Source organism: Notechis scutatus, chromosome 2 (assembly GCF_049901735.1).
Source record: "Notechis scutatus isolate UNSWTSFEM ecotype Mainland chromosome 2, rNotScu1.2, whole genome shotgun sequence".
NCBI classification, from domain to species: domain Eukaryota; kingdom Metazoa; phylum Chordata; class Lepidosauria; order Squamata; family Elapidae; genus Notechis; species Notechis scutatus.
In genome coordinates, this window is record NC_142010.1 from 170,274,895 (window position 1) to 170,292,209 (window position 17,315).

Consider the following 17,315-nt stretch of genomic DNA (forward strand, 5'->3'; position numbering starts at 1 on the left):
TTTTCCAAGAAGCCAAGGCACTTGCATGTGGTTTCAAATATATACAAAGGCCAGACTGAACAGTTTATTAAGCACTTGCTAAAAAAAAATCATATGGTAGTATTTGAAAGGATTTGTAATTCTGCTCCTTATGAATTTTAGAGAATTTTCTTTGTCCTGGACAGTGGGAGAAAGACAGATCTCTAAGTGAAATCATATTTCAGGATATTTTTGAATTTCTGTGCATGGAACATTCTCTCCTCTCTTGGTGGCACTACACATATGGGTCTATATTGGTTGATCTTTGTCTTAGGAATCTATGCAGTCCAAAGCAAGTATCAGTCGGCAGGAAGGAACTAGGTCATTTCTCTGCAGTGGCAGTGCATTGCTATCTAAAGGACTGCAATGGGTACCAGTGAATTATCTAATAAGATCCAAATGACAGAAATGCTTCGTTTCATGTTAAGAAAATGGATCTGTCCATTGCCTTGTAATCTCATTCTCTTAGGCAATTCATTCATCCTTCTCTCTTGCATTCTTAAAATATCTTCATTTCCTATAAATTAAGTATATTAATTCTGAAGAAAGAAAAGACTAATAGAAAGTTGCTTACTATTTTCTTTGGGCCTACATCTTGCATAGAAGAAATACCCTGGCGTTTCAGGTAGTCTTCTATCTTCTCTTCATCCATAGAATCCACAGGAACACTCCTCCAAAGTTTCTGAAATTCTAAAATCCCAAAATGAATACCAATTACTTTCCTTACTCCTTTCATAATTATAATGCTCAACTGGCATCCCACATTGACTGCAATGCTATGTAAAATAGTAACAAGCATAACCTTTACTATGAATTGTACAGAATAAGAAAAAGGGGCTAAGATACTATAAATACGTCAAAAGGGGCTAAGGTATTATAAATACACCAGGGTATTAGCATACAAGAATTCTAAGATAGATGAGCTAAAATTAGATAATTACAAAATGATCTGCCTCTGCTCCCAGACTGGGAGGAGAGTCAGGTCCCAAGAGACTGATGGAACTCTTGAGAGTGGGAATTGGTATTTACTTTGCCCTTTTTTATTCACTGTGACACAAATACTTCATAGCGGTTGGTAAAACCTATAGATGTTTGTTATTCTGGACCGAGTTATAGTGCATTCTTGTTCGAATGAGGACTTAGCTTACTGTGTATCTATTTTGTTTTTTTAACCCAACGGGTTTTAACTAATGGATTGAATTCATTTCCTAATGAACTCATTGGCATTTTGGCAAATGGAGTCTCTCAGCCTAATCACACTATTCAAGTCAATGAAGGATATGCAGATAATTCTCAACTTAGGATCACAGTTGAGCTCACAATGTAAGATCACAATTGAGTCCACAATCTGGATTGTGTGACAATCATTTGACTGCCTTCCTCAATAACTGCAATCCCAGCTCTCTCCATTGCGGTTAACATGAGTACCAGTTCTTACAATATTTCTGAAGGCTAGAAAGAGCAAAATGCCATCTGTTACAATGTTCTGAAGCTTTTTCATCTTTTGGGAAAAAAATCGCATTGCCTAGTTTTCTACAATAATTGTGCCTGACATTGTTCAGCCACACTTGTCAGCAGTAGCGCAGAAAGGGAAGGTAAGCAGACCTATGTGGTGGGAAGGAGAGAAGACCAAAGCCTTCTGGGAGTGGGGTGGGGTAGAGGCCCAGCCTTCCAGGAGAGTGGTGGAAAGGGGGAAAGGCCCATATACTGGTGTGTCTAGCTGGCTGAGGCCTCCCAACCTGCAATGGAGAAAACACGAGGGACTCCCGTGCTAGTAAGGTCAGGTGCACTGACAAGCGCCCCACATTTTTGTCATGTGACTGCAGAGTGCTGCAATATTCAGAACTTTGAGAGGGGATCATGTGTCCCTTCATTCAGCACCATCATAATTCCAAACTATCACTAAACAAATAAGTCAAGGACTACCTGTAAAAGTATCTGCTGTTTCTCAGTTGATAAACATTCTATGATTGATACACTGGTTTTGATTTATTTATTTATTTATTTATTTTGGTGGATTGATGATTTTCATCCAATCATTCTTTTATGAGGACCTAATAATAGCAACATGGGTTTGGGAATTTACTTCATAATACTTAGGGTTGTTGTTTCTTCACTTCTTGCTATCAACGCATCCTTTGATATATTTGTGAGTATTAGCTCAGTATTTTTGATATTAAGCAGTCATTGTACCCGACAATTTTAATATGCTAGGCAACTACTGCCGTTAATATCTTATCCCACTGTTTCTCCTTAACATCAAAAGAAAATATAACATTATCTTTGATGCTTTCTGATCCCCAATGGCAACATTATGCAGAAAAACCAGAGAACCCTGAATACAAGGACCTCACCAAACTGGAAAAAAGTGGGCCGTCAGCAGCCACATGTTCTCTATGTCATTTGTTTTGGATCCAAAGTATAAAAGATTCATTGTACTATATTCAAGTTTTTAAAATTGCATTATAATACAAAGTGACTTTGAAATAACTCCCAAATTCCTCAAGCCAAACATTTTGCCTCTTGATCACAGAAAATAAAGAGGACAAGAGAAGCAAAACTCAGATAAACTGCAGGCAACCTGCCTCCATATATCTTCAAGTGCTTTCCTGGAATGCCTTTATCAAGGCTGTGGCTGGTACAATTTCATTTCCCTTCATTCCATACTAATTAAGTCACAGAGTCTATCAATGGGCCTTGTTCACAAGCCATAAATAAAACACAAAGTATAAATTCAGGAATTCCTTTCAAGTATTTCTACCTATGTAAAGATTTGTTTTGGTGTACTGAATTAATAATTTGGGCAGCCTGGTGCAAACCAAAGCAATAATCCATAGCATTCTTTCTTTTATATTAGCTTTACAGAGCTCTGCTCAATACAGTGAGTGCCAGCTCTTGGATATTTTTCAAGTTGTGAAAATTCTGCTACTTCACCCTTCAAAACTACTTAGGACCAAAAGGAATCTATTGGAAATATTGTGTCTTGATTATAAAAGCAAATCCTGGTGTAAACATGTGTTTTGTGAGTACAGAGACCACCAGTGAGTTTCCAATGTACCCAACCAAGTGGTCCCTGGTGCTAGAGTTAGCAAAACATAGTCTCTGTATCAAGAAAGATGAGGTGCCCAAGGGAGCTGCCATACAAGGGCTCCCATTGATCTCATCAGTCATCTAGCTCAACCATCCATCTGTTGGGCTTCAACAACACTGCTGCCGAAATGAAGCCCAACACATAGTCACGTCCTCCAGATTGGGGCGAGTGATCCTTCCTGACGACCCCGGGTTGATGACAGCTGACGACGCCAAACGCAACCTCTTTCCCCTGTCGGGTGTACCCAACGCTACCGACGAAACGAAGCTTAATACATCAGCGTAGCTACCGGCTAGGAGACTAATGGATCATCTGTTCGGCACGACAGGCTGCGGGGTTGCCTTTTCAACTGTTCGGCGTTTTGCAACTCTCTCGGCAAAACGCTTTTCCCTTTTTCTCAAAGCGCCCAGCTGGGAAACATTTCGAAATATAGTATAGGCTGGTTGGCGTGTCATATGGGGGATCGGGGTAGAGAGAGACCCGGGGTAAAAGTGGGGTGTTATCTGGGGGCTTTTGCACCATAGGTGGAATACGGGTGGGTGACAGATATTGGGTAGTTATCAGGGGCGGGTGTTAGCTAATGATTGGGGGTGGAAAGAGATTATAAAAAGCACTGAGAGGCAGACGCTCTCAGCACTGGCTTTGCTCGGACTTACTGTTTGTTACTGCTGTAGGAGGAAGCCATAATAAACACGCATTGCTACACCAGGACTGTGAGTAAAGTGTTTTATTGAACCAGTTTCAGTGACCTCCCGTAGGAGCTGACACCACCCCTCACTACACAGAATTTGTTCTTTTTCATCCTTGCACATTTCTTGTACAGTCTTATATTCTTATGGTTTCATATACACTGAGTATGCAAATCCACATTTATAAAATAGAAATGTTGCAAAGAAAGCATATTTTAAAATAACAATTACAATGGCACTATATAAAAAGCATTATACTGCTTCAATAGTCTCTGTAGAAAAATTTATTGCATTGTCCCCTCATGACTGGGAAAAACTAAAGCCACTGCTGGTCCTTAATTACTCTGGTAATTGTACTAAAATCACAGTTAATATAAGAGGAAGTATAATACTTGAACACTACCTCAAACATGCAAAATAAAGGTGAATATAAGCAATTTAAATAATTAACTGTCCTATTGACTCAAAATAGTACTTTAATGAGGTGCAAACTGCGCATTTCACTGAAATGAAACATCAAACACAGTACATAGAATTATGTGGTTGGAAGGGATCCTGGAGGGTTTTCAGTCCAACCCCCTACTCAAGCAGGAGACACTATCCATAATATCCTAACATCCAGAACATTACAATGGCTCTGATCTTACATACTACCATTATGGAATAAGCAAGATGTAAAAGTCTCAGTAAAAAGTCTACAGTATTTAACTCTAAAGTCAAAACATTAGCAACTTCAGGTTGTTCTCAACTTACCCAATTAAGCATTTTGATTAAGCCAAACTCTACTTAATGCTTAGAGGCCAGAGGTAGCTCAATAAAATCTTGTTTGCTACACATCCGTATTTTCAACTATATCACATTTATTTAAGCATTTTTTCTCTCTAAAACCTTCCCATAGTACTTGGCTGATTAACCCTAATTGCAGGAAAAAAGCATTGGCCCAGAAACCTCAAGTTTATGTTTCTAGAGGGAGGGTAAAAGATTCCATGTCAGTCCTTTAACTATTGAAGTAAAAACAACAAAACCCTACAAATGGATATTTATGATACGCTTTAAATTGATTTTTAAAAGAAAAAAATGCATATAATAGGAAGTAGCCCAATTATGAAATAAGTGTACCTGCTACCTGATCTAATTGTGAGTATTTCAAAGAGGGAGCAGAAAAGCAAACTTTCTTTTCACTGATTTAAATTTTTGTGTAGTAACTAACAAAGTTCTGGATGATCAGAGTCCCACTTGTTTTCAGGAAAAGGAGACTGCGAAATTAAGTAAAAGAAAGAGGCGCTCAAAGATTCTTTACAGTTCCCAGGTTTATAACCTTCATTTCCTTAAATGACACAAGAAAAGAAGAAAGATATCTCATTTAGTTACTCATTTGTCAATTATGGAAAAAGGGATTCCCTCAACATATTTTTCCCAAAGGGAAAAAAATAGATACTGTACAATCAAGTATTGTCTTTTGCTTAATATGAATGTTCACCTTTCTATTTTTAACCTCCCCCTATATCCCAACATTATCTTATTAGGTTTTTGTGCAAACAAAATTCAAACATTAATAAAAAAAGCTAAATATGAGGTTAGTGGAAGATTCCTCCCCTCACTCCCCCCAGGTATTGCACACTGCAGGAAAATAGTAATGATAATTAATCTGAAGCAGAATGATGAATGTTTATACCATTTTTCTTTCTAGTGATTCCTTATCTATTTCTAAGCATTTCTAAATACTGTGATTTAAGGTAAATAAATAAAAACAAAGAAATGATGCTCCAACCCATTCTTATAATATCAAAATGAATGGTAGTTACACTCCAACGTTTGTTTAGCTAGGGAGATATGAGATGGCCCAATAAGGACTGCCCTAGGGATGCTGGAGGAGGTTGTGGGAAACGAGTAATGCTTTTGATATGCCATGCATTAATATTATTTAAAATGTAGGCCAACTTTTATTGCTTCAATGCAGTGCATGTTTTGCATGTGATAAACTTTATTCATGGTATGTGGCATTAATGAATATATGCATTGATAATTTGACATCTGTGAAATCAGTGTTTTATTGTGCTTTTGAGAAGATATGCAAGATGGCGTTTGGGGTATATAGGCTGTACTTTTTGCACTTGGCTTCTTAGCAAATTTACTTGTTTCTGAGTTTCATTTGCTAAACAGAAAATAGGTTGAAAAAGCAATTTTGTACTTTGGAAATCAGATCGTGCCTCAGTCATGTTTTTAAGAAAATTACTTCTCTTTTAATCCCAAATTTACGATTTAAAAGCCATTTTTGAATAGGTAGTACTTCCATTATAGCTATTTTTTAACAGCATCTATGACTTGTTCTCAAACTTCCCAATATGTGCAATAGTTCAAAAAAATATTACTTAACAGAGAGTTACCTTTTCAGGCATATATAGGAGGGCTTTCTAGCACTTATTGTAAGACATGCACTGATTGATATAGAAAGAATGCCACCAAATGTACAAAAAGAGAAATTCACAAGGTAAGGTTTTCCTTTCCTTTTTTGACAAGCAAGAAAAAATGAATGCCAAAATGGTAAAATACCACACACAAGGTATATTATGTTTTTTTATGTTCTAGAAGTGTAGTGCTTCTTTTGGGCCAATTTGGAACTAGAACCAGGTTGCAAAACCATTATATAAAAAGTTAGGGAAACAGTTATGAGCTCCTTTGGATGGTCTCCCATATAATAAAATCCGTTTATTTATTAAACCAAATCAAAATTCCTCAACATTTCTTGTAGCAAATAAGTCCCTCCTTTTCCTTTTTTGGACTTTGGGTTGGGGATAAAAATAATCCATGTAGAAACATTTTTGAAAAATGTTCCATCTTTCATATCAATAACATTCATATGCCAAGGAAGAAAAAGGGGAGATTCTACAGACAGCATGAGAAGGGATGAATAGAGTCATTTGACTGTGTCAGATAACAAATCAAAAAACTGAAATGAAGTGTAATATAGAAGAATCATTATTAGGAGGCAAAAGAGAGAAGGATCTGCAGAAATTAAAAACAAAAAACAAATATGAGAGTAATAGCGTTATCCTTGACTTTCCCAGACCCTGGAATTTATCACCAGTGCTCAAATCATATCAGTTCTTACAAGCAATCCTGCATTCAGCACAACTTTCTGCAGAAACTATTTATACACATACAGCAGTAAGCATGGACAGTATGTGCTTACTTTCTGTTAAGATCACCAAAGCATCATCAGCAAGGGGCAGAAAAGGCACAAGGATACAGATAGTCCTTGGGTTATGAAGGCAATTGGGACTGGAATTTCTATCGCTAAAGTGCAACATCATGTGGCCATATTGCTTAATGATGGCAATCCCAGTTGCCATCATTTAATAAAGACTGTGTAGTTGTTAAGTGAGGACCCTATATGAACACAATGTGGGAAGAGACATGAAATCAGGAAGTGCTCCGTTATGCTGCGGAAAATTTCTCCCAGGCAAGCAGGTCAGCAAGCAAAAGCTATAAGAAGGTGGACAAGAGCGATAAATGGATGGCAAGGTGTTGTGGGCAGGTACTACATAGATGCAGGGGCAGGTACAATAGTATACCTACAAGTGGGTAAGTGCCATAGGCGGGGCTTACAGAATATGAGATCCCCATGCCACCTGGGGGATCCTCATGAGAAAAAGTGGTAGGAGCGGGAGCAAGTTGCACGGGCAAAGTTGCAACCTCCTTCTGGCTTTTCCATTGACCTTGCTTGAATTCCATGGAAGCAAAGTAAAATTCTGTTTGCCTTTAGGGTATAGGGGAATGTTTTAGCCAAGAGTCTGTAATAAGATAGTTTATCTGTATACAAGTTAATAACTTGATTGGTCTTTGAAAACTATTGTCTGTGAACTTCATTATATCAATGCAACCAGTTATTTATAGATATAATATATTGGAAACTGAGCAGCATGTCCTTCACACCTTGGATCTGTCCCAAATGTATAGTCTCATTGATGGTTTTTTATGTGAAATTCTTTTAATGGTGCTTTGAATTTTTCTTCCCTTTGCCAGACATTAATAGACTATGGACTCCTTATCTGCCTCACATGCTGGGGCCAGTGGGGAAGATATTAAATGAAGGAATTTCCCAAGAAGATGGGTGGTAACAGCACTAATTCCAGCCCAGAAAATGGAGTCAGTGTGTATAATCCCAGAGTGTTTTGGGGAAATGCATTCTGAGATCTTAAATCTCTTAGACTGTGGGCTCAATCCTGCTGTTACATCCACTCTATGCATAATTAATTCTCCCTGTAATCATTTTCATAAAGAGTCCCAATGCATTTTTTTCTCTAACCTTCACATAGATAGCCTTTTCTGAACAACCATACTTTCAAAATGTATTTGCCCTGCATGTTTATAAAAAAGGCACATTAGAAAAGGCAGTTCTAATCTTCATGCTTTTCTTAATAATCCTTTACAATGGAACACACCTACAGATTTATAAATTGCGTGCAAAAGTTTGGCAACTCCAGTCAAATTTTATGTGCCTCCCTAAGCATGTGTTCAAATTTCAGAAAGATGTTGGATTTAATTATGAACCATGAAAAAATTGTAGTAGCTCCTCTTCTTTAGGATTCATCATCAGAAATTGACTAAGAGAATTTAAATCTTCCCATGCAATATTATTTACCTCACCTTCAAGATCCCTTAGCTGCCTAGTCACCATGAGCTCAGATTTAACAGTGTGTATATATAAAATGACATTAGTGACTATTTAAAATATAAATTAACTAGAAAATGTATTTTATAAATCACCATGAAAATATGTCAAGTAAATAAAAATAATTAAATATAAAATGTAAATACTAAAAATCAAATAACTATACAGGCAACACAGAGGACCTGTAAGATAACACTGCCATCTAGAGCTCAATTTAAGGACCTTCCTACCTTCACTGTGATATTCATTAGATAGCATAGTTTTAAATTAATCTGAAAATGTATTATTTTGTTAATTATTAAATATTAATTCAATTTGAATAGCCTCCCATTCACCATGCAACTCTAGGCAGCTACAATCCAACAATAAAAATGATAAGCCATGATTGGGCAGCTCATATATTTACATAAATAGTAGCACCACCATCTAAATGGTTCGTCTAACTTCTTGATCCAATGCCTGAGGGAAAAATAGGTCTTCAGTATCCAGACTCAAGTTTCCACACGATTAAAAAGCTCACTATATGATTTTAGACCAGTTACTTTTTCTCAAGTCCAATCTTGAGAGTAAAATGATGTGGTCCCATATATTGACTTCTTTACAGGAAAAGTAAGATAATAAGCAAAAAACAAACAAACAAATAAGCAAGCATTACTATTCAACTTACCACAGTTTGTTTAATGACTTCTCGAAGTTACAACAACACTGAAAAAAGTGACTTATAAGACTGTTTTTCACATGATTATTGCAGCATCGCCATGCTCACATGATCAAAATTTAAACGCTTGGAACTATCATAAATATGACAATTACAGTGTCCTGGGCTCATGTGATCACCTTTTGTCTTTCTGACAAGCAAAACTCACTTGACAACCCTTATTAAACTGCAGTGATTCACTTAACAACTGGCAAGAGAAACTGTAAAATGGGGCAACTGTTCTCACTTACAAAAACAGAAATTTTGGACTCAATTGTTGTTATTAGTTGTGGTTATTAACCCTGACCTGTATACATTCTGAACACAAGCAAGCAGGGCAGTACAACAAAATGTTATAATGTAAAACAAGCTTCTGTTCCAGAGACAGGTCATTCTGTTTTATTGTCTGTCACTATAGTTTCCCCTTTTCCTACCTCCCATCACTCATTGGCTGTCTTTTTCTGTTAAAAATTCCAACTACTTCTGGTAGAAACTGTTTTTATTCCTTCTCACCACAAAATAACTTGATGAGCAGAAAACTTTCACAAGTTATCCATCTGTTCTTGCTGATCATCCTTCCTCAGTCTTTATTGAGCTATTTTAGATTCCTGCCTTTTTCTTTTCTATTTTGGTTATATTCTATAGGATACAGTTAACATCCTTACAGCCATCCTTATACCAAAAAAGACAGTACGTTTCCCTTCTTGAATGCAATATAAATCATTATACTTCAGTTAAGGAGGGACAAAGCAAAAAAGTTAGACTCACTGATGTTTTTGGGGATCAAAGGAAGAAAATAATCTAATTGAAATTCAGAACATTTGTTTAAACAATTTAGGTGAAATACAAGTTTTACTCAAAGGGAAGAAAATAAATTATAATTCCTAGATCAAGACTTAGAAATTTTAGAAAATCAAATAAAAGAATCAAAGATCTGTCAGTTTGACTTTGGCAGTTAGTGATTTCTTCATAAAGAATAAAGGGTATTCAGACATTGGAAACTGGCTCATCAAGAACACCGATTTTCAGATAGTCCTTGACTTATAACAGTTCATTTAGTGATCATTTGAAGTTACAATGGCACTAAAAAGTGACTTATATTTTTCACACTTATGACCATTGCAGCATCCCCACGGTCACATGATTTACATTCAGATGCTTGACAACTGGTTCATATTTATGATGGTTGCAGTGTCCTAGGATCATGTGATCATCTTTTGCAACCTTCTGACAAGCAAAGTCAATGGGGAAGCCGGATTCACTTTACAACCATGTTACTAACTTAACAACTACAGTGATACACTTAACAAATGTGATAAGAAAAGTCATAAAATGGGGCAAAACTCACTTAACAAATTTCTCACTTGGCAACATAAATTTTGGGCTCAATTGTGTTCGTAAATTGAGGACTACCTGTACAACTCAGAATATGGGAGGATAACATAATATAACATCGTATCTCCCCACAGAACTTAAGGAAAAGTAGACTATTTAGGTAGCATATTCAAATTCAATTTATTAAATTTTAACACAACCAAAGAATATTTTTTGCATTTCAAACAATAAAATTAGCACATTTAAAATATATATATTTGTGACAAAAATGCAAAGTTGAATGATAAAACCTACCTTCATCCACTGTAAATTGACAGCTTTTATCATTGTAGAATAGGATTTTCTTCTTATCAGGACGGGTAACAAAGATGATTTGGTCTCCTAAAGCCTGCCTCAATTATAAATACAGAATGGTAGGTGTATATCAACTGTAATTTCCAGAATGTGAAGATTTCGTACAACTGAGTCTGCAAATATAGTTATATGTTCAGAACTCAAAGCCCATTTTAGAATCAGACTGAAATGGAAACCTGCAGTTGATTTGCTCCATGTATACAAGTAACAAATCTGTATCATTTGCAAGCATTTTATGGCAGATTGGATGAAAATACTGTGGTCATAATTTCTCCATTATATTTACACATTTTTATTGTTTATTTGATTTCTATCCTACTCAGGATGATATACCTTATATTTCTTCCTCTTATTTATTTTCTCTCTATGAGGAAGACTGATCCAAAGCCATCCAATTAGGTTGCATGGCTGAGGATGGGCTAGAACCTGGGCCTCTCCCCTACTAAAAACAGATTAGCAAATTAGTAAAAAGTAACTATTAAAGTGACTTACTGTTTGCTTTAAGTTCTGAAAAAACTTATTATGTAACATAGTTTTGCCATTATCTCTAGAAGAATAGATAATAGATATCAAGACTATTAGCAAAGATTGGCTCCAGAAGGAGCTAATTCTTCCCTTGCTATACTGGACAACAAAAGAGTAATTAACTGCCTTGTCAGTTACCCTTTGAGTATGTGTAATAGCTTCATGTGGCAGTGAGAAACTGTGCCACAGGGGAACAACTAATTTAGAAATATGTTTTTAAAAATTAAGTAAAAATTTCTCCTCATAAATTTTTATGAAACAGTTTCTATTATGTAAATTAGTCAATGCTCTCTCAATGCCAAATAATCTAAGTGAGCAAATATGTACAAAAATACAATTCAATACCTATCATTTTGTGAAAGAACGTGTTATCCTAAGTTTTTGGCTTTAATCAAAAATAATAATGCATCTTAGATGTGAAAAGCCAAAATTCAGAAACTTTTGCAGCCACTAGGAGGAACTTGTCAACTATAGAAATCCTAAGGAATTACTGTCAGCATCAGTTTTCCATTTGCAAATTTGCTACATTTACACTATGCTGCTAAATTATTTGGATGTAAATTTCACTGAATTAAATACATCTTTTGACAAGATGTATATAGCTTAGCAGTGTAACACTGATTTGATAAAATGATAATTGCAATAGCTGCAATTTCAGTCATTTCCAATTTAATGCTGATTTTTCTATTTTAAGTGTCTTTTTTATATATGTGTTCTTTTTAGTAACTACTGTATGCTAGCCAGAGTCATTTCTCATGAGATAGGCAGCTACATAAATTTCTTCCAGCATTTCTTTGGTATTGCCAGTAATTACTCCAATTACTTCATTCCTGATTAGAAAAACAGGATCAATAATCAACACTATAAGCAACTTCTATTTTTTTGACATCAATCATGAAATAACATGTAAACCAAGCAAAGAATAATAAAAAATTAACTTGCCTGATATGAATAGCCAGAAATGGCTCAGTCTTAATATTAACCATTGACATTGAGGTGAACATGCTATGTCAGCTATTATACTACATTTTCTCAGGTGTGACAAGGGTTTGTAAGATACATTTATAATTCTTAAATCCATTTTGGATAATGTTATTACTTCATTTATGAACACATATGTATCTGTGTGTGTGTGTGTGTGTGTGTGTGTGTGTTTAAGAGAGAGACAGAGGGAGAAAAAGAATGAATGCATATGTGTGTATATGTATAGTTATTTATATTTTAAACTGATACAAACATGTAAATATAGCAATAGCCACTTAGATTTATATACCACTTCACATTGCTTTACAGCTCTCTCTCAGCGGTTCATAGAGTCAGCATATTGCCTCCAACAAACTAGGACCTCAGAAGGATGGAAGGCTGAGTCCATCTTGAGCCGCTCAGAATTGTACTCCTGGACTTCCGGTTTGTTCCTCGTTGGTGTTGTTACAGAATCTGAGATCATGTGCGGTTTCGCCCAAACTCATTTACTGGAGGGTCCCAATCGGGACCGGAGCCACCCTGGTGGGGTCATGAAGAAGGGGGAAATTGCCTGGAGGGTCGAGGGAAGCCTCAACTCCCCTCCCTGACAGGAAAATCCCTCCCAAAGGCAAGCTGCAGCGGTGGTCTTAAAATGGCCACCACGAAGACAAAGAACATTCCGGGAAACTAAGTTTTGTGCTGGACAGAGAAGTAGCGAGCAGAGTGTGAACCAGCAAAGGACATCGTTTTTGAGGTACACTGGTATCAAATTAAAGGGCTATTTTGGAGGAAAGTGTGTGGAAGCGGCAACCAGAGAAAGTGAGAAAGAAAATGGGTCTTTAAATTTGGATTTGACTATTCTATTGGACTAATCTGGAGGAGAAATTTAAAGGAAAATACATTAACACAACAAAGGTTTAAAAATTAAACTGGACAGATATTGAACTGTGGGCACTTAAAGGGCATAATTAAATGCTAGAATTGAGTGTGTTGAAAAGAATAGCTAATGATTGAAATTAGTGAACTTAATAAAAATATTATATTCAACAAAGAAAGTTAAAAAGAAAAAGACTCAAGACCGCCACCTGATGGTACAGGAAAATTTTAGTATGTTTTAAAATGAGACTTTGAAATTTGGAATTTGAAAGAAAATAAAAGGAACTTTACTACTGCCAGTAATTTGGGAAACAGTTGAGAGGCCAATTAGAGGATTCGGAATAAAGACTCAAGAGTATGAATTGTTGAAAATAAACTCAAAAGATATTGGCTGAAATAATATACTGGACTCTGGGATTGAATATATCTACGAAAGAATAGGATTTCAGCTATTAAGGAAGAGGAAAGAAAAAGAAAAAAGGAGAAGATATAATGGAGGAGCTACTTGTTGATATAAGACTGGACTCACAAGATATAAGATCGGATATGCAAGATAGAAGGGACATGATAAAAATCAAACTTGAAATGTGTAATTATGTACTACAGAAATTAGAAATGGTGACTCAGCATACACAAGAACATAATAAACCAGAGGAGGAGTTTTATAAAGAAGAAGCCAACTTAGAAGGACAAAACGAACAACAATCATTTAAGCAGGGGGGAAAAGGAATTAGAATTAAAAATGTGTGGTCTGATGGGATGTTCAGAAACTGGCTAAAGAGAGAAGGAAAAAGCAGAAAAAGGAAGTGCAAAAGGAAAATCAAAAGGAGAGAAAAGTTTAATAACTGGAATGAGAAAAGGAGGGGAATAAGAATGGGGAAAAAGGGGATTAAGAGAAAGGACCAGAAAATAAAGAGGAACAGGAAACAAACAAGGATGAAAAGAAGGTACACTGTTCAATGAGTGAGAGATAATGGGTGAAAAAAAAAAAGAGATAAGGGGATTCCACAAAGCCATGTGTTGGGATGTATAAGAATATATTGAAAATAACATTTTGTAATGTATAGATGATTTATAGAGAAAATATAATGCGGAATCTGAGAAAAATATATATATTTGTGTTTTTATACTAGATAGGGAGATTGATATTAAGGAAGAATGAAGGTGGTTAGCTCGAATTATTAACTAGAGGGGACAATTATATTTACAGATAAGGATTGATAAAATGACAAATGTGACAGAAAAAAATATGAGAAATGACAATAGAAAGGAGATGAGAATTTTAGATAACATTGAAAAATAAGATATGAGAATATACTAAGAAAAATGGAAGGAGATATACCGTGTTTCTCATAAAATAAGGCCAGGTCTTATATTTTTTTGAGCCCCGAAAAAATGGCTAGGCCGTCTTTTCGTGGGTGACTTAATTCCCTCCCTTGGATCCTCATCTAGAGCGCCCCGCGGGCAGCCTCGCCACCAGCCGCTCCTAATGGGTGATCATGGCAAAGCGCAGAGAGCTCCCACCAAACACCTCTGCTGCAGACCCAAGACCTTTGGCACCCGCCGCTGTTGCTTTCCCTTCTGCCCATTCCGCCGCCATGTTTGGAGCTGCTGCTTCCGTGTTTGGAGTACCGCTGCCATTTGGAGTGCCGCCACCATTTGGAGCACCGCCGCCACGTTTGGAGCTGCCACTTCCCTGTTTGGAGTTCCGCTGCCATTTGGAGTGCCGCCACCATTTGGGAGCACACCGCCGTCATGTTTGGAGCTGCCATTCCCTGCGTTTGGAGCTGCCACCATGTTTGGAGCGGCAGTGGCGCCCCAAATGGCGGTGGTGCTCCAAACAGCGACAGTGCTCCAAACGTGGAAGCGGCAGCTCCAAACGCGGCGGCAGCTCCAAATGCAGATATGGCAACTCCAAACAGCAGTGCCAAACAGTGCTTCCAAACAAATGCGCGGCAGTGCTCCAAACATGGAAGCGGCAGCTCCAAATGCAAACAGCGGCAGCTCCAAATGCAAGCGCAGCTCCAAATGCAGCAGCGGCAGCTCCAACGGCAGCGGTGCTCCAAACAGCAGTGGTGCTCCAAACGTGTAAGTGGCAGCTCCAAACGCAGCGGCGGCATGGGCAGAAGGGAAATCAATAGTGACGGGCGCTGAAGGTCTTGGGTCTGCTGCAAAGGTGCTTGGCAGGAGTAGGGAGCTCTCCGCGCTCTGCCATGATCGCCCATTAGGAGCAGCTGGTGGCGAGGAATTGCTGCCCACGGGGCGCTCCTAACGGCAAGTCCCCCCGCCCTTCCCCCCATTTTGCATGTTTTAAAATAGGCCTAAATTTGGAGGGAGGGGCTTAATTTCATTTTATGCCTAGAAAACATGCTGGGTCTTCCTATTGGGGGAGGTCGTATTGTTGGAGAAACACGGTATTAGGATTTGGAATTGAATAAATGAACATAGAATTGAGATGAGAATTTTAGATAATATTATAAAATAAGAGAACTTGAATTGGGATTGGATAAGATAAGCTTAATATTTAACAATAAGGATGACATAATATGAAATTAAACAAATAAAATGAATAGGTAACTATGATCATGTTTGTGTTGAGATGTGAAACCTGAGAATTTTTTATTTAAAATAAAATAAAATCAAAACAGGGAGAAAACTGAATAATGGAATTACTAGGTATGTTGAACTGATATGGTGGTAGGCATTTGGAGAGAATAAGGTTGAAAATAAATATTGAAGAAGTATGAATTAATATGAATATATGCAATGAGATGTATGATATATTGATGCCACACTGTTAATGTATTGTTGTTATATGTAGATTGAAATTAAAAAAAATGGGGGGAAAAAGAATTGTACTCCTGGAGTGAGCAGTGAGTTAGCCATGCAGTGTGCATTCTAACCACTGTGCCACCACAAAATATATTAAACTATACAAATACATATACCTATACAATGGGGTTTTTTAAAATACAGATGAATGGCATGGTGGCCTAGTAGTGAAGATGGCTCACCTTCCATTTGGAAGGTTGAGAATTCAATCCTAGATAGCAGTAGATATTTCTCTTCTCTAGGGAACAAAGAAAAAAATATCTGCTGCAAACTCCATTGGCGTCAGGAATGGCATCCGACCAGTAAACACTCAGCTCCATTCAGTTGCCCGATTCTACCCTGAATTAAGGGATTCATGTGGTAAAAAGAGAGGTTTTTTATTTGTATTTTATACTGATAATCCAACTTTATAATACCCAGATTGCTAATTTTAAATTCTTCTTGTTGTATATGTGCAACCTGATGAAGCCTTTTAGGGTATTCTGATTTAATATTGTCTTTTAGACAATTTTGGGCCTGTATGTATTTTTCTGAACTATCCTGATATTGTTAATTTAGTTTTTGGCATTTTGAATATTTTAATATCCATTTTCTTGTGCTGGTTAATGACCATAATAAATTTGATAAATAAATAAATACATTCAAAGAAATTCAAAGACCTATTCTTTTCCAGATTCAAAAGCTGCCACATTGTTCAAGAAGAGACCTGTGAATTTGACACCAGGATTTTAAAAAAGAAAAGTTGCTCTACATTATAATGGAAAGAGATGTTGATAATCCAAATGCCTTGTAACCAGTTAACAAACGTGAAAAATGCAATGATAAGCATTGCTTACCTTAATTGCTTTTTGTGCATTAGGAAGACCTTCCTCAATATCTTCCAAAAGAATTCCTCCTAATCCTCGTTGATCATGCTTATCCAAAAGCCTCAACAGGGCCTTTTTATCTTTTAAGTTATACTTAGGCTTGAAAGCATATTTTCCATCTATAACTTCTATTTTAGGATTGCTGACAAGAGCCTATAATGAAAACAAAACAAAAAGAACTCAGTTGATAGGAAATAGCATACTATTTTCTATACATTTTGACAAAAAAAAACATCTACCTGGGGCATGTCTATATAAATCACCTCTGATCAGTCTCCTTAGAATAGCATATTTTGCTGTATCTATCTGTCTCATTTATTAGTCAATCACTGAGTGTAGGAGTAAGTACTACTATCTACTTTAAATAAGTCTCTTTTCACATTTTACTTTATTA

At 36.7% G+C, this 17,315-nt stretch overlaps 1 protein-coding gene across 1 annotated transcript in view; it reads right to left on the bottom strand.

Annotated features, from left to right (window-relative positions):
- Nucleotides 1–17,315, bottom strand: part of GTF2E2 (general transcription factor IIE subunit 2) — a 49,953-nt gene that overhangs the window by 2,983 nt on the left and 29,655 nt on the right. Inside the window, exons 5-7 of the mRNA XM_026672902.2 lie at nucleotides 16,892–17,074; nucleotides 10,800–10,893; nucleotides 593–708 (exon numbers count right to left, since the gene is read on the bottom strand). Of these exons, the coding sequence (XP_026528687.2) occupies nucleotides 593–708; nucleotides 10,800–10,893; nucleotides 16,892–17,074 (393 nt within the window). The remainder of the gene's footprint in view (nucleotides 1–592; nucleotides 709–10,799; nucleotides 10,894–16,891; nucleotides 17,075–17,315) is intronic.